This window comes from Haliotis cracherodii, unplaced genomic scaffold (assembly GCF_022045235.1).
Source record: "Haliotis cracherodii isolate W230 unplaced genomic scaffold, xgHalCrac1.p SCAF_31, whole genome shotgun sequence".
Classification (NCBI taxonomy): domain Eukaryota; kingdom Metazoa; phylum Mollusca; class Gastropoda; order Lepetellida; family Haliotidae; genus Haliotis; species Haliotis cracherodii.
The window spans coordinates 1,377,292-1,403,729 of NW_027266288.1; the positions used below are offsets into that span (position 1 = coordinate 1,377,292).

General features: G+C 43.2%; 1 protein-coding gene across 1 annotated transcript; it reads left to right on the forward strand.

Annotated features, from left to right (window-relative positions):
• The first annotated feature begins 225 nt into the window (after positions 1-225).
• On the forward strand, positions 226-25,213 carry LOC139477171 (uncharacterized). Its single transcript, XM_071259721.1, has 7 exons — positions 226-376; positions 14,093-14,267; positions 15,659-15,815; positions 16,957-17,024; positions 18,077-18,149; positions 22,810-22,959; positions 25,128-25,213. Exons 1-7 carry the CDS (start codon positions 294-296, stop codon positions 25,211-25,213), a joined length of 792 nt encoding a protein of 263 aa, XP_071115822.1. The 5' UTR covers positions 226-293.
• Positions 25,214-26,438: the final 1,225 nt, after the last annotated feature.

Genomic DNA, 26,438 nt, shown 5'->3' on the forward strand with positions numbered 1-26,438 from the left:
AGTGCCAATTAAAGAACCAATCGTTATTCATATTATATTAACACTGGTCCTTGCTGTCAACGACAGTTCTTTCTGAGGGCCATTCTCCGATAATCGTTAGGCTTTATAGTATTATTATCATCCGGCGTACCCCCCAACTTGGTCGGACGGTAGCGAGTGTTAGCACAGGCTCAGCATATCTGCCTGTAGGACGTCTCAGTGACGGTGTACAGCCGTCGGGTGGATGCATTGCCTGAGGGAGGAGAATATTACGGGTGGAGTTTCGATGATGGTGTAGCTCGGGTGGACCGGCAATGAGTGACGGTGGGGTGGTAGTTACCCTACCCACCCGGATACTCCGGTGTAGGACAGCTGTGGGGGTGCTGGGAGAGGACTGGTAAGTGGTAGCTTTGTTCTGCAGTGTGGGGGTACCGGACGACCTGACACAGACGCTAGACGCTAGCGACACTTTAGATTCGTTACAGTTTATGCGTTCTTGTTAACTTTAAATATCTTAAGGGAGCAACCATTTGATTCTTCTTATTTATTTATTTATTTATTTATTTATTTATTTATTTATTTATTTATTTATGTTTGTATTTTTACCCTTTTCTTTCTGACATGTGTCCACTGAATACAGTTAGTTAGTTTTATTTGTTTAAAAAAAAATATAATTCAGCACCTGTTAAATATAATTGAGCTCCTAAATAATAAAATGGGCTATTTCGTTATCTTTATAGTCCTCGAATCTCGGCTTACCACATAATAGTCATGATAAGGAATGTTTCAGAAAATGCTGATTTTTTTTATTGTTGAAGATTGTACGCTAGACATGTTTTTGAGGAAAAAAAGAAATCTCTCGAAGTTAGATTATCCGTTAAGCTTCTACACATGTATCGATATATAAGCGTTATAACATGGGTTAGATTATTCGTAAAGCCGTTCAACATATATCGGCATATAAGTGTTATAGCATTGGTTTGCGTATCCGTTGAAATGTTATATATATCTCGGTATATAGCGTTATAACATGGTTTAGATTATCCGTTAAGCTGTTAAATATATATCGATATATAAGCGTTATAACATGGGTTATATTATCCGTTAAACTGTTAAACGTATATTGGTATATAAGTATATTTGCGTATCTATTGGAATGTTAAACAGATATCAGTATCATGGTGTTATAACATGGGTTCGAGCATCCGTTAAAATGTTCAACATGTATCAGTAAATGAATGTTATAACAGTGGTTAGAATATCCGTTTAAATGTTAAATATGTCGGTATATAAGCGTTATAACATGGTTAGAGTATCCGGTATACTGTTAAACATGTATCATTCATTATATGAGTTATATGACATAGGTTACAATATAGGTGTTTTTAAGTGGGTTAGATTGTCCGTTACAAATGTTCAACATATATCAGTGTATATGAGTTATGACGTGGGTTAGAGTATCCGTTAAAATGTTCAATGGTTATCGGTATATAACAGTGGTATAACATGGGTTAGTTTCCCTGTCGCTTTATAACAATGTTATATAGAGGATACTGCATGTGTCGAGTGAAATATCATGTTTTTCTCATCGAGTGACGGGGGAAAAGGAGATATTTACACGAGTGACGTAATTTTAGTAAAAAAGAAATAATAGTTCGGATTCATGATTAAAGCCCACGTTCCCTGTCGTTTTTTTCCGATTATGTTTTGTTGTTTTCCTGTTATTTAACGTCCCGATCCCGTCAGTCGCCTCAGAAATTATGCCAAATTAAAAATATAGGAAAACCAAATATCATATAAAACATTACACAATAAAAATATTAAACTAATAATTAAAATATAAACCGTTAATATTTAATTGAATGAACACATATTTAATATATTGATTGTGTCTGTCCAGGTTGTAAGATGTGTTGAAACAAAGATAAAAATAATATCGTTCACAAATTAAGAGCGAACACCCTCTCAGTCAATAAGAAAGTAAGAGCCAACCGAACTGATACGGCACCAAATGTCTCGAGCTATTGTCCTCGAGCCCTGCATATCTAAAGCCACTTTCACAGAGTCTGTTGTGCAATCGACCCGTGAAGATCAGGGATAGAATTGGTCTTCAGCAACCCATGCTTGCCGTAAAAGGCGACTATGCTTGTCGTATGAAGCGACTAACGGGATCGGGTGGTCAGGCTCCTGACTTGGTTGATGCTTGTCATCGTATCCCAATTGCGTGGATCGATGTTCATGATGTAAATCACTGGATTGTCTGGTCAAGACTCGATTATTTACAGACCGGCGTCACATGGCTGGAATATTGCTGAAATATCACAAAACTATTGTGCAATCAGGACGGAAGTATTATAAGCAGCGTTAATCGACGGACCGAGCTGACCACGTGGTAACCCGATCAATCCACTTTAACCGTCATTCTATGTAGGCTCACGTTGAAATAACGGTGTTGGTGTATTGGGATGTTAAACATGGTATCCGTACTATCCACCTCGGCACGTATGCCACGTGCTTGCCGTAAACCCCAGAACATGTATCTAATGACCCTATTCCATCGCCATCGCAGCTCTAACAGCCTGCAGGAGCGGGTAGACCCGTGGTTAAAGAATTCACCCGTCACGCCAAAGACCCGGGTTCGATTCCCCACATGGATACAATGTGTTGAGTCTTCTGGGCCATTTGATTTTTTTCTTTTTTTCTTTCTTGAAATTTCAAGATACTAAGTTGAAATTTCAAGATATATACGAAGTTGAAGTTCAAGATAATAAGTTGAATTTTTAAGTTTTTAATTTGAAATGTCAGCGTATGTATCTTGAAAGGACAACTTTGTATTTTGAAATTTCAACATAGCACCTTAAAATTTCAATTTACTATCTTGAAATGTCAAGAAAAAAACGAGTGGCCCTAAAACGTTTCCGTAGTTCCCTTAACATTCGGGGGTTCAACTATTTCCTGTTGTACAGGGTGAGTGAGTGAGTATGGTTTTACGCCGCTTTTAGCAATATTCCAGCAATATCACGGCGGGGGACACCAGAAATGGGCTTCACACATTGTAGCCATGTCGGGAATCGAACCCGGATCTTCGGCGTGACGAGCGAACGCTTTAACCACTAGGCTACCCGACCGCTCTTTCTGTTGTACAGAACTTTATATCAGGGACCATGTAGTCGTTTAGTTTTTAACATTGAACGCGTTCCCGTTATCCATTCCGCCGATAAGCAAGATTTATTACCATATATGTGGGTATTGTCCCATTGACCAGCAGGGGCATTGTTCTTAGTCCATAATCGTGGCATCACGAGTGGGGCTATTGTCGATTCATGACCACTTGACCACTAGGTTTGGTAGCCGGGGCCACCACTCCACGGAGATGGATTTCAGGTGAGACGTGTATTTGACTGTTCATTGTTAATAGAATTCCATTATTTAATTTTCCGTGCGTCATTTTAGACATGAGATGATGAGATGATATGGGGTTTAACGTCGCGTCCAAGATTATTGCACTTATATAGCAACGTGCATACACGTGCTTGTTCTAGTCCGGACTGATGCCGATTTATAGTGCTAGCTCACTGAGATACCAAGCCGCAGTTTAACATGAATACCCCACTCAGACACAGTATACTGACTCCGAGCCGACCAGTCCTTGTTTTAGCCTCTTAATGCCGAGCGCCAGACAGGGTAACAACAAGTACCATCTTTTAACGTCTTTTGATATGACGCGGCCGGGATCAAACCCCGGACCTTCCGCTCTCCGGGCGGACGCTCTACCATTAGACCACGGAGGCGGTCTCATTTTAGACAATTTGTGTCAATACTGTGTACGCGTGCAGAAGACCGAGGAAAGGACGGTATACTCCCATATTTGATGGTGGCTAAAAATGAAATGATGTGTAGATTTGATGTGTTGTATGTTTTGGACGTGTTTCAGCGTTTGTTGTCATCTATAGTTTTTTAGTTACTGCCTGGGAAATAAAGTAGACAGTTTAAAATTGGATTTGATAAAAAAAAATACCAACGATATCAAAACGTTACATGACTAAAAACAGTCGCCGAAAGACTGCAAACTTAAGGTAAAAACACTACTTTGATACTCATATCAAATACATCACCATCGGACCCTTAAAGATCCGGGTTAGTGAAGGTCTTAGATGAGGCGACTATGCTTGTTGTAAGAGGCGACTATGCTTTTTGTAAAAGGCGACTATGCTTGCCGTAAGAGGCGACTATGCTTGCCGTTGTTAGGCGACTATGCTTGTTGTAAGAGGCGACTAACGGTATCGGGTGGTCAGGCTCGCTGACTTGGTTGAAACATGTCATCGAATCCCATTTGCGTTTGGATCTATGCTCACGATATCAATCCCTGGATTGTCCGATCTCATTAAAATCATACCTTAGACCTAATGGGATGTCTTCAGATATTTGTTTAGCGGAAGCAAAAATTAGGATCTGATTTTAATGCGATTCTGGATTGTCTGGCCCAGACTCGATTATTCACAGACCGTCGTCATTTAGCTGGAATATTGCTGAGTGCGGCTTTAAACAAAAGCAAACCCAAAACCCCGTCGAATAACCATTTTTTGTTTGTTTCATTTTTAGTCACCTTCAAACATGGGTGTATACTTTCTTTTGTCCGTCAGTCTAGATACTAGTAGAAGCAGAACTATATTTACCCTTCGCTGGTCGATCGTGTTTCTACTTTTTAGATATTACTTCAACGTAACAAGGTGATAAAACATCCCAGCAACACGGACGTACACAAATACCAGGTCCAGCTTTTGAAACTGATAATAATGCTTTAAAGAGAGTGAGCGCCCCAGGTTCCACGTTCTTGACCTTTAGATCTGTCGTGAGCTGAGGATCGTAATCTCTTTATATATGGACGTCGGAAGAGGAAAAGATAAAAGCATGAAATATCGAATCACACTTTTTAGCCTAACTTTGCCTTTCTGCGCGTGCGTGTTTGATACAGTGACCTCGCTGTTGATTGCATTGAGAGACTTAACTCTCGTGTTTGTATCGCCGACACACGAGATCTCGCGTCGAGATTGGGATCACCGTTTCCTGCGCTTTGAGATTATTTAGGGCAGGCCAAGGGAAGTGTCGTCATTATAGATGGAGCGATATGAATGACGACAACAATGTTGAATGCTCTCAGAGGCTTTAGTTTAGCAAGGGAGTTGGACTTAGCGCCGGTGTCACGAAATATATTCGCCCCCAGAATAAAATCTCCCCCGGCGAATTTATACCGGTACAGTTTCGCCCCTCTTGAAATAAACTCTCCCCCACCCTACGAAATAAAATATCCCTCCCCCCCCACACACACACAGAGAATATTTCCTCCCCCGGTCGTTTTATAAATACTTGTGTTTGGCTTGTGTTGGATCCGACTTGGTCCGGACTGTCAAAATCCACTTTCAACACACAAATGTATCATCAAATTAGTTTACATCTATAGACAAGCCAAACACTTCACTTCAAATTTGTTTGGTATGATATATATCTTATAATTATTTTAGGATTGAAGGTTCCATTACCAAATAAAATATGCTGAAATATCAATTCATTATGACCATATTTCATAATCTATTTTTTAAAGAAACCCTCTTACATTAAAGATAACTATTTAAAGAATATAGTACTTAAAGACATTGCAACAAACCGAATAATCAGGGGGGAGACTTTATACTGAGGGGGGCGCGAAATATATCCGCCCGGGGGAGATTTTATTTCAGAACAGATTCTCCAGGGGAGAATCTGTACCGGTATAAAATCGCCGGGGGGAGAATTTGTACAGGGGAGGGTTTATACCGGGACACCGGCTTGTACAGTTTTATCATGGTGTGCTTAGTTTGAATGGAAAACCACAGAGACACAGGTCGTTTACCGTTACCTTTTGATGAAACCGGCGAACATGGGGATGGTGCAGTATCACGTGCTAGCATCCGACGTTAATACTTCGTCAAATAAACTTTCTTGTTGTCAATGTTATGTTCCTAGGTTTGTCAGCACCATACCCGTGCTCGTGGGTTTCACCGAAGTGGTAAAAGTCTGAGACGTGCATCACCTCGGGCTTTCCTCCCACATTAAGCTGACACGCCGTGATATGACTGGAATACTGTTAAAAGCGGCGTAAAACCCAACTCACTCACTCACTCTTGTTGTCAATGGATGCTTTCAGAGTGACATAATTCTATATTTTATTTTTTGTGTTGGGGTGGTGGGTAGCCTAGTGGTTAAAGCGTTCGTTCTTCACGCCAAAGACCCGGGTTCGATTCCCCACATGGGTACACTGTGTGAAGTCCTGGTGTCCCCCGCCGTGATTTTGGTGGAATGTTGCTAAAACTATTTTTGTGTGGAAGCAGTGAGCGAGTGAATGAGTGTCCGACCTGATTACTAACCTTATCATTAAAGAATCCAAGTGGGACCAGCCAGACGAGTGGTTGATAGAATGAGCACCCTTCCACGCTGTCATAATAAAATGAAATGAGATCTCGCATTGTAACCAGCTCTTCCTCGTTTACAACGGCTCTTGTGACGAACACGAGGTGCTTGGGACCTGATCTGCCATGCACAGCTTTCGAAATTCACGCTAGTCCGCTAACCCGAGACAACAAAATTGTGATGAGGACAAGTAAAATTCCAACGATGGTAGACCTCATTGACTAGTATAGTATTTGAGGGACGTCATTCTGAATTCAATTTCGAAGGATGAATGGATTCCCCACACAGTTATCGAATGTCTAAATACAGTAAACTACGGTTATAACGAACTCAAAGGGACCACTAATTTTAGTTCGTTATAACCGTAGTTCGTTATAAGCATATATACAACATCTATGCAGAATGTGGCCGAGACAAAAAAAAACCAGTTCGATATACCCGTCTGTTCGTTATAAGCGTGTTCGTTATAAACGTAGTTTACTGTATAGTTGTGGATTACGGGTGTCTCCTGCTTTCAGAGAAAGAAAAATGTATTTCTTGAAAATCTGATACAAAAGAATTCTGTCTATAGGGTGGTCTGAATTTTTAACTTTGTTGCGACTGTGTCATTTCATACCCCTTGAGGGGCGGTCGGGTAGCCTGGTGGTTAAAGCGTTCGCTCGTCACGCCGAGGACCCGCGTTCGTATCCCGACATGGATACAATGTGTGAAGCCCATTTCTGGTGTCCCCCGCCGTGATATTGCTGGAATATTGCTAAAAGCGGCGTAAAACTAAACTCACTCACTCACTCATACCCCTTGAATATTTGTCTAAATATGTTTTATGTTTTGCATAGAATTGACGCTAGCATTAGATTAGATTACTGTTCTTGTGTAGAATCTGTTTAGGAATGTATCAGTTATATTGTTATTGTTGTACGGCTGAGAAGCTGCAATTTTTGCAGAACAGTGCTGACGTTTGGACCCCCTCAGACACCCCCCTTGTTCCTTAAAGTCGTGGGTAATTTCACAGGTCCCCCTGTGTTTGTTTGTTTGTATTGCCCAGCAATACTCCAGCTATTTATAACGCGGGTCTGTAAATAATCGATTTTGGACCAGACAATCCAATGATTGACATCATGAGCAGCGATCTACGCGATTTGGGATACGATTACATGCATCATCTAAGCCTGACTACCGTTAGTCGCCTCTCACAACAAACCCCGATTTTCCCGGGGCTGCTTAAGGTCCTCGTGACACAACAAAGGGGGCGTGTCTTTATCCCAGGACTTTAAACAACCAACTTTCAAAACTAAAACTAAAACATTATCTAAGATCAAGCCCACTTCAAATCTAGGATTCGAACCTAGCACAACTGCAGTGGGCCGAAGTGGGCCACTCTACGGTATATCCCAACAATCGCCTCAAACCCACGCCACGCCGAGTAGGTGAGTAATTCTCAGATCAATACCAGATTACTGCTTATCCAGATAAGAGCCCGGGGATATAGAGGCTTATCGCCGCCCCCCGACATATTACTGTGTGCGCTTTCTCAGTCATAAACCACCACCGCATTTAACAGTAGCCTGGTATTGCGACGAGTTCATTGCTCGTGGTTCTCATTCCACGTTTGTGTGCTTCATAACTAACCAGAACTTTTCCAGAAATGTTGCCGAAGCACAACCTACCATTTTTTTCTGCATATAAATCTTAGAGATTATTAGCCGATCGTGTTTCTGTTATAAGTACAGGGAGTAAAGACCTTTGGGGATTCCGAGGTCCCAGCAACAATGAAGGTCCCAGCAACAATGTAGGTCCCAGCAACAATGTAGGTCCCAGCGACAATGAAGGTCCCAGCAACAATGTAGGTCCCAGCAACAATGAAGGTCCCAGCAACAATGTAGGTCCCAGCAACAATGTAGGTCCCAGCGACAATTAAAGGTCCCAGCAACAATGTAGGTTCCAGCAAGAATGAAGGTCCCAGCAAAAATGAAGGTCCCAGCAACAATGTAGGCCCCAGCAACAATGTAGGTCCCATCAACAATGCAGGTCCCATCAACAATGTAGGTCCCATCAACAATGAAGGTCCCAGCAACAATGTAGGTCCCAGCGAGAATGAAGGTCCCAGCAACAATGAAGGTCCCAGCGACAATGTAGGTCCCAGCGACAATGAAGGTCCCAGCAACAATGTAGGTCCCAGCAACAATGAAGGTCCCAGCGAAAATGAAGGTCCAAGCAACAATGTAGGTCCCAGCAAAAATGTAGGTCCCAGCAACAATGAAGGTTCCAGCAACAATGTAGGTTCCAGCAACAATGTAGGTTCCAGCAACAATGTAGGTCCCAGCAACAATGAAGGTCCCAGCGACAATGTAGGTCCCAGCGACAATGTAGGTTCCAGCAACAATGTAGGTCCCAGCAACAATGAAGGTCCCAGCGAAAATGAAGGTCCAAGCAACAATGAAGGTCCCAGCGAAAATGAAGGTCCAAGCAACAATGTAGGTCCCAGCAAAAATGTAGGTCCCAGCAACAATGAAGGTCCCAGCAACAATGTAGGTTCCAGCAACAATGTAGGTTCCAGCAACGTAGGATTGTCGTAAGTGGCGGCTTCAATGAAGGAGTTCAGACTCGCTGACTTGGTTGATGCATGTAATCGTAACCAAACTGCCCAGATGGATGCTCATGATGTCAATCACTGGATTGTCTGATCCAGGATGGTCCAGATTTACTGAACGACGTCATAACTGGAATATTACTGAGTGTGATGTTAAACAAACAAACAAAAACAAACAAATAAACAAATAAGCAAACAGGGAATTTGCAAGATGCCGAAATGTAACGCGAAACAAGTATCGACATCTTCGTATAAGCTGCCGAGCTAAAGAAAGTACACACCCATATTTGGTGGTGGCTAAAGAAGAAAACAAAACAAGGAATGGTTATTGTTTGTGTTAAGCTTGCGGGGGGCACGGGTGGCCCAGTCGTCTAAGGCGCCGCGATTCGCTGTGCAGAGTTGCGTCCCTTGGGCACGCCAGAAACCTATGATTGCGGGTTCGAATCCCGGTTCGCCCCGATTATGTTTCTTGCTTTGTCAGCACCATACCCGTGCTCGTGGGTTTCACTGAAGTGGTAAACTTCTGAGACCTACATCACTTCAGGCTTTCCTCCCACATTAAGCTGACACGCCGTGATATAACTGGAATACTCACCCACCTTAAGTTTGCATTTTTACACCGACTGTTTTCAGCCCAGTTAGTTTTGATAACGTTTGTATTTTTTTTTTTTAATCAAATTTTCAAGTGTCTACCTTTTCTTGCCCAGCACTTACACGCCGTTCATTGACGGTCATGCGGGATACACTCAGACGTTGAATGTGTTTAGAGGCAATGTTTACATTTAATCCTAGCATGGCACGGCAAGCTGCTGCATGCTGTCTAGAAACTTGAGCGTCACTCGAATTTACTTGAAAAAACAAGACACTTCACGCGGGAGTCTATCGGCAACGACCACAGTAAAAAACGGCAACACCGAAAACGCAACAACGTTTAATTCTGATCAGATCGAACACGGCAATACATTTCCTTTAACCCTTTTTACTGTTATATATTATATATTTAAACTATCTGGTACGGTATGTATATATATATACATATATATCATTGTTGAACGTTGTTATTAATTCAGAACGAGAACACAAAGTATTTTCACGGAAGCGTTTTGAAAAAGTTTCGGACAATATGCAATATGCAAATGAGGTCACCTGATAGGAACTACTTTAAAAAGACTCATGTTTTATTTAGTTAGTTAGTATCTTGAAATTTTAAGATACTAGGTTGAAATTTCAATATACATAAGTTGAAATTTCAAGAAACATACGAAGTTGTAATTTCAAGATCCATAAGCTGATATTTACGGAAGCCTTTTAGGGCCATTTTAAAAAAAAATAAATTTTTCGATACTATCTTGAAATTTCAAGATTCAGTAGTTGAAATTTCAAGATATAAAGTTGAAATTTCAAGATACAAACTAAACAAACTCAAAAAGCAGATGGCCCTAAAAGGCTTCCGTATGCTTTCTATTTGCACGGGCTCTTCACCCAACTATTTTGTTAATAAAAAAAATGTCACAAGAACATTTTGGTCCAACCCCTTCACCCAATGGCCAATATTCATACCCAATGAGGTTAGGTTAGATGAAATGGGGTTTAATGTCGCGTCCAAGATCATTGCACTTATATAGCGACTCGCATGCACGTGTGTGTGTGTGTGTGTGTGTGTGTGTGTGTGTGTGTGCTTGTACTAGTCCGGACTGATGCCGATTTATAGTGCTAGCCCACTAAGATACCCTGCCGCAGTTTAACACGAATACCCCACTCAGACACAGTATACTGACTCCGAGCCGACCAGTCCTTGTTTTAGCCCCTTATTGCCGAGTGCCAGACAGGGTAACAACAAGTACCATCTTATAACGTCTTTTGGTATGACGCGGCCGGGGATCGAACACCGGGCCTTTCGCTCTCCGGGCGGACGCTCTACCACTAGGCCGCGGAGGCGGTCGCGTACCAAATGAACCCTACCAAGACTACTGTTATAACACTCCTTGAAATAAGTAAGCTTTATCTGCACAATGCCTACTCAAAACTGACATGGTTTAACCTGAAGGACAAGTGAGTTCTTAAATCCCAGCTCGAGATGCACGCACTGCCATATATAACCTCTCACAGTCACATGACTGCCGATTCATGCCCGGATTGAAACCACGTGATCAAAACTCAATGATATGACAAAATGGATATTTCTTGAAAAGCGCATTTTTTGTCATACTGGGCGGTAGGGTAGTCTAGTGGCTAAAGCGTTCGCTCGTCACGCCGAAGAGCTGGGTTCGATTCCCAACATGGGTACAGTGTGTGAAGCCCATTTTTTCTTGTGTCCCGCCGTGATATTACTAAAACCGGTGTATCACACACGCACGTACGCACGTACGCACGCACGCACGCACGCACGCACGCGCTGCAAGTAATATTCCTTATCGCCTGAATAACTTCTTTTCACTTTATAAGTATTAGCAAACACGCAGCTATCACCGTTAATTAATAATCGCGATATTTCGCGATTATTTCAAGTAGCCTAATTACAAACATTGTCTGAGGCGCTGCAGTTTGCTGTGCAGAGTTGCGTCCCTTAGGCATGCCAGAAACCTATGATTGTGGGTTCGAGTGATGATCGGTTTGAGGGCCATGTTTCGAGGTTTTTGACCACCATATTCAGGCTCGCGGATGTCATCAATGTGTTAAACATCTAACACCTGCATCTCTTGCCCCCGCCATCCAGCTGACACGCCGAAATATGACTGAAATACTGCTCAAAGCGGCTTTAAACAATACTCACTCTCTCACTTATTGGTTAGAGGCGATGTATAGTTCTTTTTGATCTATCGCGTTCTTTCCTCTGCCGTGGCGATCAATGGCCGACATTCTCGCGTGTCCCTGGTTACCTTGTCCGAGACCCGGCCGTACTGTTAACCCTTGGTATATCACAGGCAACACGTCAATAGAGAGCGCCAGGCGAACGACGGTGATGTGTAAGGGATAGAATAGGAAAATCACCATGTGTTTGATAGCGAAGCCGCTCACTTCACGGAAGAAGTACTTTTTAGTTGTATTGATTTTTGTATTTATGGAATTTTTGCATTTATTATTTCTTTTTTGGGTGAGAAAGGTTGAAATCAGATGATTGATTTTTTTTCACGTTATTTTTGCGTTTATTATTTTTTTGTTGGGTATCAGTTCTTGGGTGTCAAAGGTTGAAATCAGATTATTGATGTCTTTTTAATGTAATTTTTTGCGTTTATTATTTCTTTCATGGGTATGAAAGGTTGAATGCAGATGATTGATTTTTTAAATTTTATATTTGCGTTGATTATTTGTTTTTTGGGTATCACGTCTTTAGTATCAAAGTTTGAAACCAGATTATTGATGTCTTTGTAATGTTATTTTTGCGTGTATTCAGAATATTAATGTTACCGGATTGTGATGGGAAATATTTGAAGGAAAACGTGGACCAGTTCATCTCATGAATAATGAGGTGTGGGTGGGTGTGGGGTGGGGCGGGGGCAGGGAGGGTTGTGGAATTTTAGCCTGTCCGTGTAGTGTCTTTGCCAATACCGCGGCTCGATTCGTCAAAAGGTGAGGTGAGGTGAAATGGGGTTTAACGTCGCATCCAAGATTATTGTTCTCATATAACGACTCGCATGCACGTGTGTGTGTGTGTGGCTGCTTGTACTAGTCCGGACTGATGCCGATTTATAGTGCTAGCTCACTGAGATACCATGCCGCAGTTTAACATGAATACCCCATTCAGACACAGTATACTGACTCCCAGCCGACCAGTCCTTGTTTTAGCCCCTTAATGCCGAGCGCCAGGCAGGGTAACAACAAGTGCCATCTTTTAACGTCTTTTGGTATGACACGATCGAACCCCGGACCTTCCGCTCTCCGGGCGGACGCTCTACCACTAGACCACGGAGGCGGTCGCGTACCAAATGAACCTTACTGACTACTGTTAACAAATGATATTAACAAGGGAGGGATGAGGGAATAAGTTAACCGCAGCTACTTCCGCAGCCATTTAAATAATAACAGTACTCAGCGAGAATAACAGTGACTACGACAATGCTTGTAAATCCAATATGACTCATTGACACATGTTAGACACGATCCAGGGTAGCAGAGGTCATCAGCAACCCATGCTTGCCGTAAAAGGGGACAATGCTTGTCGTAAAAGGCGACTAACGGGATCGGGTGGTCAGGTTCGCTGACTTGGTTGATGCATGTCATCGTATCCCAATTTGCTTTGATCGGTGCTCATGTTGTCAATCACAGGGTTATCTGGCCCAGACTCGATTATTTACAAATATATAGCTGGAATATTTCTGAGTGCGGCGTTAAACAACAAATGAAACAAATGAACAAACAAATGAAACGAAAAACACTTGACACGATGTAATCATTACCGGTTATCGTTTTTTTGTGCATTTGGGCTAAAAGGAGAGTCGATTTACGATTCCGACTATATCATGAGCATGTGTTTAAGAATCACTATCAGATAGTGATGATACTAGATGTTCGTGAAAAGGTGAGCATATCCTGTCTCACCCAAATCAGCCGATATTTGTGGATATGTGAGTGGGTGAGTTGGGTTAAAGCCGCTTTTAAAATTATTCCAGTTATATCGCGGCGTGTCAGCTTAATGTGGGAGGAAAGCCCGAAGTGATGCAGGTCTCAGACGTTTACCACTTCAGTGAAACCCACGAGCACGGGTATGGTGCTGACAAACCTAGAAACATAATCGGGGCGAACCGGGATTCGAACCCACAATCATAGGTTTCTGGCGTAGCCAAGGGACGCAACTCGCGAATTGCGGCGCCCTGTTCGACAGATCACCCGTGCCCTCTCAAGAATTTGATGTCATCCACTCCCCTATTGTGTAAATGTGACTTATGAAATATAATTATTTGCATCTCACTGATAATTTTGTTTGACTAAATAACTGTGATAAATTCATTAATACGTCATTATATCAAAGCACTGTTTCACAATTGTCACCGTGTTAATTAACTACTTCAATGTTTTGTTCGTCACACACTCACCCTTCCCCTCGTTTTAACAGTGCTGGTGTTTTTATGATTCCAGGAAGGAGTTTAGTGCAGTAGACTGGGCGACCGAGAACCGAGTTCGATTCCGGCCTGTGTCATGTGCCAATGGCGGTCCAAAACGGTCACAGCTGCAGCTGACGAAGCTGGACGGGGGGCGACGTCATAACCCCCACGCCGGCCTAGCCAGACACATTGACCAACTGCATGGGAAGGTGGGTGGCGCTACGTTGCGTGTTTAATGGAAACCATCGACCGATATCTAAAGACTGGAAGACTTAAAATAACACGTGACCTAAATATATCAATGAATGTCCCTTTCTACACGCGACACCGTTGTATACTGACCATTTATTACTTGCCCGTGAAGAGATCACCCGTTTAATAAACATACAGCTTTATTACACATTGTGTAATACCAAAACGCGTGCTTATGTACTCTCGGAACACGTTTCACGAACAAATATTGAAAGCTCTCAACATCCCTTGGCGTATTCAACGACATTGCGTGTGGAGATGATAGATCACTGGGAGGAGCTTATGGACACTCGATGACCCCAGCAACCTTGTTGCTAGGCTGACGTCACATTGCTTTGACTCGCCGATGGATCTTGCAACAAAATTCCACAAATTACGTCATCGGGTATTGTGACGTGATTGTAAACTTTGAGGTGCAAGGCCCCGTTCCACAAGGCGATCGTACAGTAGCACAACGACAGTCGTTAGTCTAAGTTAAATTATGTGAGTTGTGATAGCCTTAGCACTACGATAATTTTGTGGGACGAACGCCTGAATTCTAAAGGTGGACCATTGTATGATATTAAATTCATACGTTTCAACTTTTGACGTGTTTGAAGTATTATTCTGTTAAACTCAATTGGATTATGCCATGGATCGTGTAGGTGTCGGCCTATTTACACTCAACAGTATAATTCTAAAAACATTATAAATGACAAGTAATAAATAAAATACTAAACTCGCTCTCGTGTAAAACCAATTTTATGAAACTCGTGAATAGTTGTGGTATCTGACTCGCTTTCGCTCGTCAGATACCAGAACTATTCACTCGTTTCATAAAATTGGTATTACACGGGAGCTCGTTTAGTATTCTATATTTATCACCCAAAACCGGCCCAATTTTTCGGTGAAATCAAGCGATCTCTCCTATGGCTGCCATGCAGATCATTATGACGTCATCAGTTACCATGACGTCATAATTAAATGACATCACTAATGGCCCTGCCACTGAAGCTTGTTAGCTGTACTTTTTTAAGAGATAACGTCACAAAAGGTCTGCAAAGCATTGTGACGATATTCATTGTTGCGATATCTACTAGGAGATATCACTTGATCTCGCGATAGCTCACGTGGAAGCGAGTTTTAAATGATTCATACTTCAATCTTTAAGGCTTTGGTTGAGATCAGAAATCCGGTAAAATCATGAGACACTGCAGTTATGACTAACGGATTTCGAAAGTCACCTGAAGATGATGTATGCAATACTATAAATGGTAAATCCTGTCTAAGCACCGTGACATTCTTTGTGTTATTCCAAGGAATGCTTCTCACGTGACTACACGTTTACTTACAAACGGTTTCTCCACAGAAGCCGGTGTGCGCTGTCCAGACGCTGTTGAAAGAACCTCCCGCCGACAAGTCCCTTGCTCCGTCCATGTACACGACCCAGTTCGAATACCGGAAACCACCGGAGCCGCGGCTCGTCATTTTCCGGCGAGACAGAGAGAAGAAAGCCACTGGCATAGGTCAGAAACTAGCCATACATTGTCAACCGCCATAATTATTGTGTTTACAAGTTGACAATACCGCTGCCAATTCCCATGACAATTCAAAGAAAAAACAAACTTTTTTGTGTGAGTAGTTTATTCATGCAAAACTGCGGCATGGTATCTCAGTGGGCAAGCCTTATCAAATCATCATACACGTAGCCACACACACGTGCATGCACGCCGCTTTATAAGTGCAATAATCTTAGACGCGACTTTAAATCCTATTTCACCTCACCTCCTCATAACGCAAGAGGGGGTATGGGTGGCCCAGTCGTCTAAGGCGCCGCGATTCGCTGTGCAGAGTTGCTTCCCTTGGGCACGCCAGAAACCTATGATTGTGGGTTCGAATCCCTGTTCGCCCCGATTATGTTTCTAGGTTTGTCAGCACCATACCCGTGCTCGCGGGTTTCACCGAAGTGGTAAACGTCTGAGACCTGCATGACGTCGGGCTTTCCTCCCACATTAAGCTCATACGCCGTGATATAACTGGAATACTGTTAAACCCTACTTACAAGTTATATTGAAACTGAATATCAGTCCTTTAGAGTACCGTGCTTATCACAATTCAAACATTGGAGTGAGTGAGTGAGTTGGGCTTAACAATATTCCAGTTATATCGCGGCGTGTCAGCTTAATGTGGGAGGAACGCCCGAAGTGATTTAACCACTGGGCTACCCGACCGCCCCCGTCACATGAGTACCCTGGTTCGAATCCCCCCATGGGTACATTGTTTGAAGCCCATATCTACATTGTGTCTGCCGCCGTGATATTGCTGGAATATTACTAAAACCAGCGAAAAACACCCTTGACTTCGAATAACAAAGGGGGCGGTCGGGTAGCCTAGTGGTTTAAGCGTTCGCTCGTCACGTGGAAGACCCGGGTTCGATTCCCGACATGGGTACAGTGTGTGTAGCACATTTCTGGTGTCCTCCGCCGTGATATTGCTGGAATATTGCTAAAAGCGGCGTAAAACCATAATCACTCACTCACTCGAATAACAAAGCAGGTAGTGCGGTCGCTCGTCATCACGGGTTTGATTCCCACTCTTTCAATTTTAAATTTTGAGTCTTCTCTATGGCATATTTGAACATGCGTCTAAAAAATCTTTTTCTTGCAGTGCCTAGGAATAACATCTCCTCTCGGACTGACATTCGCGAGGAAATGATGCTCCCAGTGTGCGAGTCGGTAAGTTGGACGCCATCTTCACGAGGCAAGGGCGTTTACTGACTCAGAAGTCCAGTTACCACCGTCGCCGAACTAGGCTGGAATTTCCAGGCTCGATCGTAGCGCCACAAGTGGCTATAATGTCCCTGTCTCTTGTAATGTCCCTGCTATTGACCAATCAGATTCCATTACATATTACTTGTATTTGCTTCAAACACAATGGCGGCGACCAGTGAAATCGATGTGATCAATACCCAAGATCTATATTGTAATAAAACGGATCTCACGCCGCAAAAAAACATCAAACCACTTGACCACTTTGATTAAAAACATGAAAAGATTTGCAAAATATCTATCGACCCCCAGTTGACGGTACACGTGTTTTGCAAATGCTGCAGTCGACCGAAATCTGCACGTTGAAATCCATGTAGTTTGTTACGCGATTTTGATTGGACTATGCATAGACTCGTTAGTCCAGCCAAAATGTAATCCCGGAACACCAGCCTATTTCGGCAAGGGTGGGAGCTGGACTTTTATAGTCAGTTAATACCCTTGCCTCGGGAAAGAAGGCCGAGACATTCTAACATAGAGCGGGCAAAAGAAAGTATACACTTTGGATTTGACCAAACAATTACGAACGTAAAATCAAAACGTACATTCCACCTTTCTAAAGGTCCGATGCACAGCTCTGATGTCCGTATCAAATACATCACGACTAACCATTTCTTTGTTTAAATTTTAAACACCATCACACATGGGCTTACGTTTTTAATACTCTATTAGAAACTCACAACACTCATAATTCCAGGTATGGGTAGGCCCCGAACTAATTCTGGTCGATAGTGGTGACGTAATGGATCGTATGATCACGTGACTTGGATGATTGCGTGTCATCGTCATTCTACGTCGCGGGACGTTGATCATAATATCAATCACTGGATTGACTGGACCTGACTGATTAGGTACATGACGCCGACATATAGCTGGAATATTGCCGAGGGTGGCTTTAAAAATAAATGAATCAAAACAACTCGTGGTTCCTCGAGCTTTATTTTAGTTTTTTATTATTTCAGTTGGAAATGCCAAGTTTGGACAACCCCCACACCTATTTCCCACGGAGGAAGCGGATCAAGACCCCGTATGAAGGTGAGCTATTAAAATAATCTCGGAAATATGGTTCACGTCCTCTTTTTAAAAAAATAGAATACCACTCAAAATAAGAGAACACCAAGATCCGGGGTAGAATAGGTCTTCAGCAACCCATGCTTGCTGTAAAAGGCGACTATGCTTGTCGTAAGAGGCGACTAACGGGATCAGGTGGTCAGCTTGCTGACTTGGTTGATACATGTCATCGTATCCCATTTGCGTAGATCGATGCTCTTAGTGTCAATCACTGGATTGTCTGGTTCAGACTCGATTATTTACAGACCGCCGTCATATAGCTGGAATATTGCTGAGTGCGGCGTTAAACAACAAACAAACAAACAAACAGAATCATATTGCTACAGTTAATCTGCCGTGGCATAACAGATTAACGAGGTCACCCATATCCACTATATTAAGGTGGAGATAATAATCATTCCTTTTTATCATTTCTAATGAATATGTACGAAAGCAACATCCCACAATGAGTGAGTTCTTGAGGAAGGAAGGGGCACGGGTGGCCCAGTCGTCTGAGGCGCCGCAATTCGCTGTGAAGAGTTTCGTCTCTTGGGCATGCCAGATACCTATGATTGTGGATTCGAATCCCGGTGCGCCTCGATTATATTTCTAGGTTTGTCAGCACCATACCCATGCTCATGGGTTTCACCGAAGTGGTAAACGTCTGAGACCTGCATCACTTCAGGCTTTCCTGCCACATTAAGCTGACACGCCGTGATATAACTGGAATACTGTTAAACCCAACTCACTCACTCATCCTTGAGGAAGGATAGATCACCGTGTGTCAAACCCTCAGGATGCATGACCAGTGCGTCTTTTGTGTGAGGGGCGCAGCTCTGCCGTCACAGGTTGCAGCGCCAGACGCCGAGGTGCAAATACATGAAGCAGTCATAAAATCCTTAATGGAACGTTCTACCATCTCCACTACAGGGTAGCGCCTGCCCGCAGATATCGTGTCGGGGCTGTAGTTTTAAATTTGTATGTTTCCTAAAGGCCTGCAGTAAATATACGTGTAGATTTATTTGTCGCAATTAGCTGCAGTTGAGGGACTAATGAATTTAGTCAGGGTCTGCTGCTTCTGAGGGGGCACGAGTGGCCCAGTCGTCTGAGGCGCCGCGATTCGCTGTGCAGAGTTGCGTCCCTTGGGCACGCCAGAAACCTGTGATTGTGGGTTCGAATCCCGATTCGCCCCAGTTATGTTTCTAGGTTTGTCAGCACCATACCTGTGATCGTGGGTTTCACCGAAGTGGTAAACGTCTGAAACCTGCATGACTTCGGGCTTTCCTCCCACATTAAGCTGACACGCCGTGATGTAACTGGAATACTGTTAAAGCGACGTGAAACCAAACTTACTCACTCACTCACTCACTCACTGTCGCTTCTGAAGTGGGGACTGATGGCAGCCTGACACTATAAAATTAATAATATTTTGTTTGGCACGTGGTCCTGTGCACAGCGCACATATCACAGATCACAGATCAGGTGAAATTAACCAACGTCGGTCTCGGAGAGTAGTTGGATGGGTGACCACGTGAAGCAGCTTGACTCCTGAGAGTTTCTAGGGCTTCGGTCCTGCCCCACACTGAAGCACATGTAACACATGTGGTGTCTCCTTAGGCAAGTGACTTTGTTCAAAATGGACCGCCTCCGTGGTCTTGTGGTAGAGCGTCCGCCCGGAGAGCGGAAGGTCCAGGGTTCGATCCCAGGCCGCGTCATACAAAAAGACGTTAAAAGATGGTACTTGTTGTTACCCTGTCTGGCGCTCGGCATTAAGGGGCTAAAGCAAGGACTGGTCGGCTCGGAGTCAGTATACTGTGTCTGAGTGGGGTATTCATGTTACACTGCGGCATGGTATCTCAGTGAGCTAGCACTATAAATCGGCATCAGTCCGGACTAGTACAAGCAGCCACACACACACACATACACGTGCATGCACGTCGCTATATAAGTGCAACAATCTTGGACGCGACGTTAAACCCAATTTCACCTCACCTCACCTTGTTCAAAATGTGCCTCTGTTCACCCAGTAGTGAGTTGGTACCCGGTAGGATGAGATGGTAATTTGGCTGTCAACCTTCTAGCGCCACACAGGCAGCTTGGGTTGTATACTGCCCAGGGAGCTGAGAATGAAAATCGAGCGCTCATTGATAATAATAGTGTAGCGCTATGAATGGTGATTGGAGTGCACTTATTATTATTGTAAATTTAAATTATTTTAAACACAGGCAAAGTACAGGCGCACGGGGCCCACTCGCATAAGGCACCACAGTTCGCTGTGCAGAGTTGCGTCCCTTCCACGCGCCATGAACCTGTGAATCCTATAATATTATGGGCGTCCAAAGAATGAACATCGTCTGGTGACACGTGACACGCTCAACTTGACTTCCAAGAATTTCACTACTCTATCTGTAGCGTTACACTTCCACAGAAGACTTTGGCCAATCATACATGCTGATTTCAATGTTCGATTAGATTTTGAATGTGAAGTTTGGAAGATATACGGCTTCCATTGAACGGCCAGTCTAGTACCTCTGACACAGGACAATTCGTCACATCTTACACAGTCCCGATTCGCCCCAGTTATGTTTCTAGGTTTGTCAGCACCATACCCGTGCTCGTGGGTTTCACCAAAGCGGTAAACGTCTGAGACCTGCATCACTTCAGGCTTTCCTCCCACATTAAGCTGACACGCCGTGATATAACTGGAATACTGTTAAAAGCGGCGTAAAACCCAACTCACTCACTCACGCACTCCATTCGGGGCAGTCGGGTAGCCTAGTGGATAAAATTAAAGCGTTCGCTCGTCACGCCGAAGACCCGGGTTCTATTCCCGATATGGGTACTATGTGGGAAGCCAACTTCTGGTGTCCTTCGCCGTGATACTGCTGGAATATTGCTAAAAGCGGTGTAAAACAAAACTCACTCACTTCATGGTCCATTCAACAAATTACGATATGTTTTTCAACTGTTTATTTTTTAAAGACTTCACATTGACACGATGACTCGTGTCATGATATGCCGTCCTTGAATGACAAAGTATTCGAAAACGTGAAGAGCTTTTACCATTTGCGTACTGGTCCAATGTTTACATTGGTTTGTAATCAGTAATCACCTAATCAGTAACCACCCAATCAGTAATCACCCAATCAGTGACCACCCAATCAGTGACCACCCAATCAATAATCACACAATCAGTAAACACCCAATCAATAATCACCCAATCAGTGACCACCCAATCAGTAATCACCTAATCAGTAACCACCCAATCAGTAATCACCCAATCAGTAAACACCCAATCAATAATCACCCAATCAGTGACCACCCAATCAGTAATCACCCAATCAGTGACCACCCAATCAGTAATCACCCAATCAGTGACCACCCAATCAGTGACCACCCAATCAGTGACCACCCAATCAATAATCACCCAATCAGTAAACACCCAATCAATAATCACCCAATCAGTGACCACCCAATCAGTAATCACCCAATCAGTGACCACCCAATCAGTGACCACCCAATCAGTAATCACCCAATCAGTGACCACCCAATCAGTGACCACCCAATCAGTAATCACCCAATCAGTAATCACCCAATCAGTAATCACCCAATCAGTAAACACCCAATCAGTAATCACCCAATCAGTGACCACCCAATCAGTAATCACCCAATCAGTAATCACCCAATCAGTGACCACCCAATCAGTAACCACCCAATCAGTGACCACCCAATCAGTAACCACCCAATCAGTGACCACATAATCAGTGACCACCCAATCAGTGACCACTCAATCAGTGACCACTCAATCAGTGACCACCCAATCAGTGACCACCCAATCAGTAATCACCCAATCAGTAATCACCCAATCAGTGACCACCCAAACAATAAACACCCAGTCAGTGACCACCCAATCAGTAAACACCCAATCAGTAAACACCCAATCTGTAATCACTCAAACAGTAATCACCAATCTTTAATCCCCCACTCAGTTGCACCCAATCAGTGATCACCCAATCAGTAATCACCCAATCAGTGACCACCCAATCAGTGACCACTCAATCAGTGACCACTCAATCAGTGACCACCCAATCAGTGACCACCCAATCAGTAATCACCCAATCAGTAATCACCCAATCAGTGACCACCCAAACAATAAACACCCAGTCAGTGACCACCCAATCAGTAAACACCCAATCAGTAAACACCCAATCTGTAATCACTCAAACAGTAATCACCAATCTTTAATCCCCCACTCAGTTGCACCCAATCAGTGATCACCCAATCATTAATCACCCAATCAGTAACCACCCAATCAGTAGTCACCCAATCAGTAGTCACCCAATCAGTACATCATAAGCATCGGGCTACACAATCGTTTTTCCCACCGTCTTCTATTGTATCTTAAAGGAGGCGCAGATGACCTTTGTTTGTTTGTTTTTTTGTTGTTTGACGCCGCATTCGGAATTCGTCTTATATGTGAGTACTGAAAAACTGTTCAAAAGGCATTAAGCCTTATCCACTCACTCATATACTCTCTTATCTAATGCATGCTCGATTTGTCTCTCGCGGAATCGTGGTACATGATGGGAATCCACTGGCCCGTGTCCAATTCGACCTGATTTTCTAAACTGATTTCATGTTGCAGAGGAGGGTGTGTTCTACAGCGAATCTCAGTGCGCCAATGTATGCAGCGCCCCTACCGGTGGGGTGAGGCTCGGAATCACCAACCTCACAGGCAAAGAGTTCACCCGGAGGCGATTCGTGGCGCCCCCTAGAACTACCCTGACAGTCAAAGGTGGGTGCGGCTCGAACACTACACTAACATCTAGTGTCTGAAATGAACATTTATCATCCAAAATCTGCATTGTAGATATCGCTTCAATGAAATTGCATCACAATGCTTTGAAGACCTTTGTGACGTCATTGGTTACCATGACGTCACAATCAAATGACATCACTTATGGCCCTGCTACTGAAACTGTTAGCAGTACTTTTTACACTTAGACACTGCTTATTACTGTCTACAAACTGAAAAAAATGGAAGAATGATGTAGGATTATACATATAATCTCACCCTCGTGTCTCTTGATATCAAATATATCAACACTGTCTTAATAATAATATAATAAAAAGGAGCCTAGAGACTCTCTCAACACTGCAGTAATCTAGACTTGCCAAATATTATAGACTTGCATGGGTCGGGTAGCCTAGTGGTTAAAGCGTTCGCTCGTCACGCGGAAGACCCGGGTTTGGTTCCCGACATGGGCACAATGTGTGAAGCCAATTGCTGGTGTCCCCCGCCGTGATATTGCTGGAATATTGCTAAAAGCGGCGTATAACCATACTCACTCACTCGACAACACAGTCAGGACTCCATATTGGAAGTAGTGTGCATGTGACTGTCTCAGGATATCACAACCACACGGATCAATCGACACCACTCGCGCCTTTCCGTAACCTGAAGAAGACTCATCCATTGACCACTCGCCCCCTTCCGTCGCCATTCGGTTTGTCCCGGAATGACACGAGTGTCACGAATGCTTTGCGGCTATCGTGAATCCAATGACTGTTTTAATTGTTTCCGGTTGTACTTGACCAAAAATAAAAATTTACACCTAATTTCTGTTAAGCACAGGATGACTGTTTACAAAAACACCCGTCATCTAATACGAACTAGGCCTCCGTAGCTTAGTTGAAAGAGCTTTTACCCGGAGAGTGGAAGGTCGCATTCGTGACCAACTCGTGTTATACCGGGACAATCCGAATAGCGACTCGTGCCCCTCTCGTGTCCATTTTTGCGACCGGGTTCCGTCTTAGCGCAAACGGGCTTACCTAAAACAATTGTCAACTCGTTGCGTAATGTTGCACATATATTTCCCCATATATTATATATATTTCAGATGCAACTAAAAGCATATCGGGACATGCGGATTTATACAGTATGATTGAACACATTTAACTGTGTCTTAGGTATATTTTTAGATGCCAGACATATGTAAAACCAAAAATTATTTCTGAGGGATTCTTTGACGAAGAACTTGAAATCATACGCACATTCTGATTGGTTTGTCGTATTTTCGCACATATCATTCATCGATAGGGAGACGGGTCTTCTTCCAGTTTACGGAAAGGGTCGAGTGGTGACGAATGACCTAAGGTCATTAAAAGATGGTACTTGTTGTTACACAGTCTGGCGCTCGGCATTAAGGGGCTAAAACAAGGACTGGTTGGCTTGGAGTCAGTATACTGTGTCTGAGTGGGGTATTCATGTTAAACTGCGGCATGGTATCTCAGTGAGCTAGCACTATAAATCGGCATCAGTCCGGACTAAACTTTCGAGCAAAAGTATACACCCATGTTTGTTGGTGGCTAAAAATGAAACATACGAGAAATTGATATTCGACACTCACTCACTCACTCACTCACTCACTCGGGGGCACGGGTGGCCCAGTCGTCTAAGGCGCCGCAGAGTTGCGTCCCTTGGGCAGGCCAGAAACCTATGATTGTGGGCTCGAATCCCGGTTCGCCCCAATTATGTTTCTAGGTTTGTCAGCACCGTACCCGTGCTCGTGGGTTTCACCGAAGTGGAAAACGTCTGAAACCTTCATCACTTCGGGCTTTCCTCCCACATTAAGCTGACACGCCGCGATATAACTGGAATACTGTTAAAAGCGGCGTTAAACCCAACTCACTCACTCACTCACTCACTCACTCACTCACTCACTCACCCACCCACCCACTCACTCACTCTCAGTCATATCATAAATGCCATACTTTGATTCATTAAAGTCACATTTGTTGAGTTTGTTGTGAACGAAAGAGCAAGGCCGTGGGAAGCCTCTACGATGTTCAAATTGTTACATACGTAAAAATCCAAGCAATAGCAATCGGCTGTACCTAAATGCCATACTCACTCATTCACCCAACCACTCACTCACTCACTCTGTTTTGTGACTGTTTCAGGTTTCGACGGCGGCCTCCCCCCAACAGATAATGGAACCTTCCAGTCACAAATGATGCCCTTTATGAGGGCCAAGAGCATTATATGAATCTCAGGGGTGAAGGGTGGGTTGGTGGGTGGGGGCGTTAGGGGCCTTTCTTTTACATTTTTCGTGTTATCGTTAATTCATGTTTATTTTATTTATTTATTTATAAGGTCTCTGTACGTGTGTGTGAGACGTACGCTCTGGCTGAATATGCGTGTAAGGGTTCGTGCGCTTAACGTACGTATCGTATGCGTAATATATGCATGTGCTTTATGTACAGTATTTGTGCGTAACTTATTCATGTGTGTAACGTATTCGCGTGCTTAACGAATGCATGTGCGTAACATGTGTGTGTGTGTGTGTGTGTTTGTTTGAATGCGTGTGTGTGCGTGAATTGCATGAACGTACTATACGCATGAGCGTCTCGTGTGTTTGTTGGTGTGCGTGTGCGTGTGCGTGTGCGTGTGCGTGTGCGTGCGCGTGCGTATACTATCATGACGTATGCATGTGCGCCAGGTAACTATGTTTAATTGAACTAAAGGTTTAGGCTCTGATATTGGTCTGAGTTGTATATATGTATATATGTCTTATTTATTATAAAGTGTTTGAAGTGCATGGGCTCATTATGTCTGTTTAACAGCGCCTTGATTTCGTTTGATGGACATTGAAAGATGTTCGATTTGTCTCTGGTGCCAAAACAATGATTAGAAAGTTTTGCGTATTGTGTTACATTTGATCAATCAAGCTTTTCTAGAGAGTCATATTTGTAAATATGTGTGCTAATAAACGTATCAATCTATCATTGTGTAACAGGCTCTTTCAGCGATCATATAGCTGATTTCTTCCTCTTAAAGGTGTTCCTGGACAGAAATACAATAAACTACGGTTATAACGAATTTATACCGAAGGGACCACTAATTTTAGTTCGTAATAACTGTAGTTCGTTATAAGCATATATACAGCATTTATACAACAAATGGTCGGGACTAAGAAATAAGTTCGTCATATCAGTCAGTGCGTTATATGCGTGTTCGTTATAAACGTAGTTTACTGTATGAGTATTGTTCAACTGAACTGCCAGGTAAAAAAAGTACACAATTGGAAATGAAATTTTATAAAAAAATTAATTAAACGTTATCAGAACGTGCTTGGGCTGAAAATACTCATTGAAACAACGCAAATTTAGGGTCCAAATACAACTACGATATCCGTCTAAAATACATCTCTTTCGAAAACCCATTTCTTCTTTGTTTCATTTTTAACCACCATCAAACATTGTATATACTTT

Bases quoted from the DNA above. Each gene is read 5' to 3' on its own strand.
- LOC139477171 (XM_071259721.1), top strand. From the start codon at position 294: ATGAGTGACGGTGGGGTGGTAGTTACCCTACCCACCCGGATACTCCGG. The intron at 15,816-16,956 runs GTCAGAAACTAG...TTTTTCTTGCAG, and splicing joins GAAGAAAGCCACTGGCATAG to TGCCTAGGAATAACATCTCC. The intron at 22,960-25,127 runs GTGGGTGCGGCT...TGACTGTTTCAG, and splicing joins AACTACCCTGACAGTCAAAG to GTTTCGACGGCGGCCTCCCC.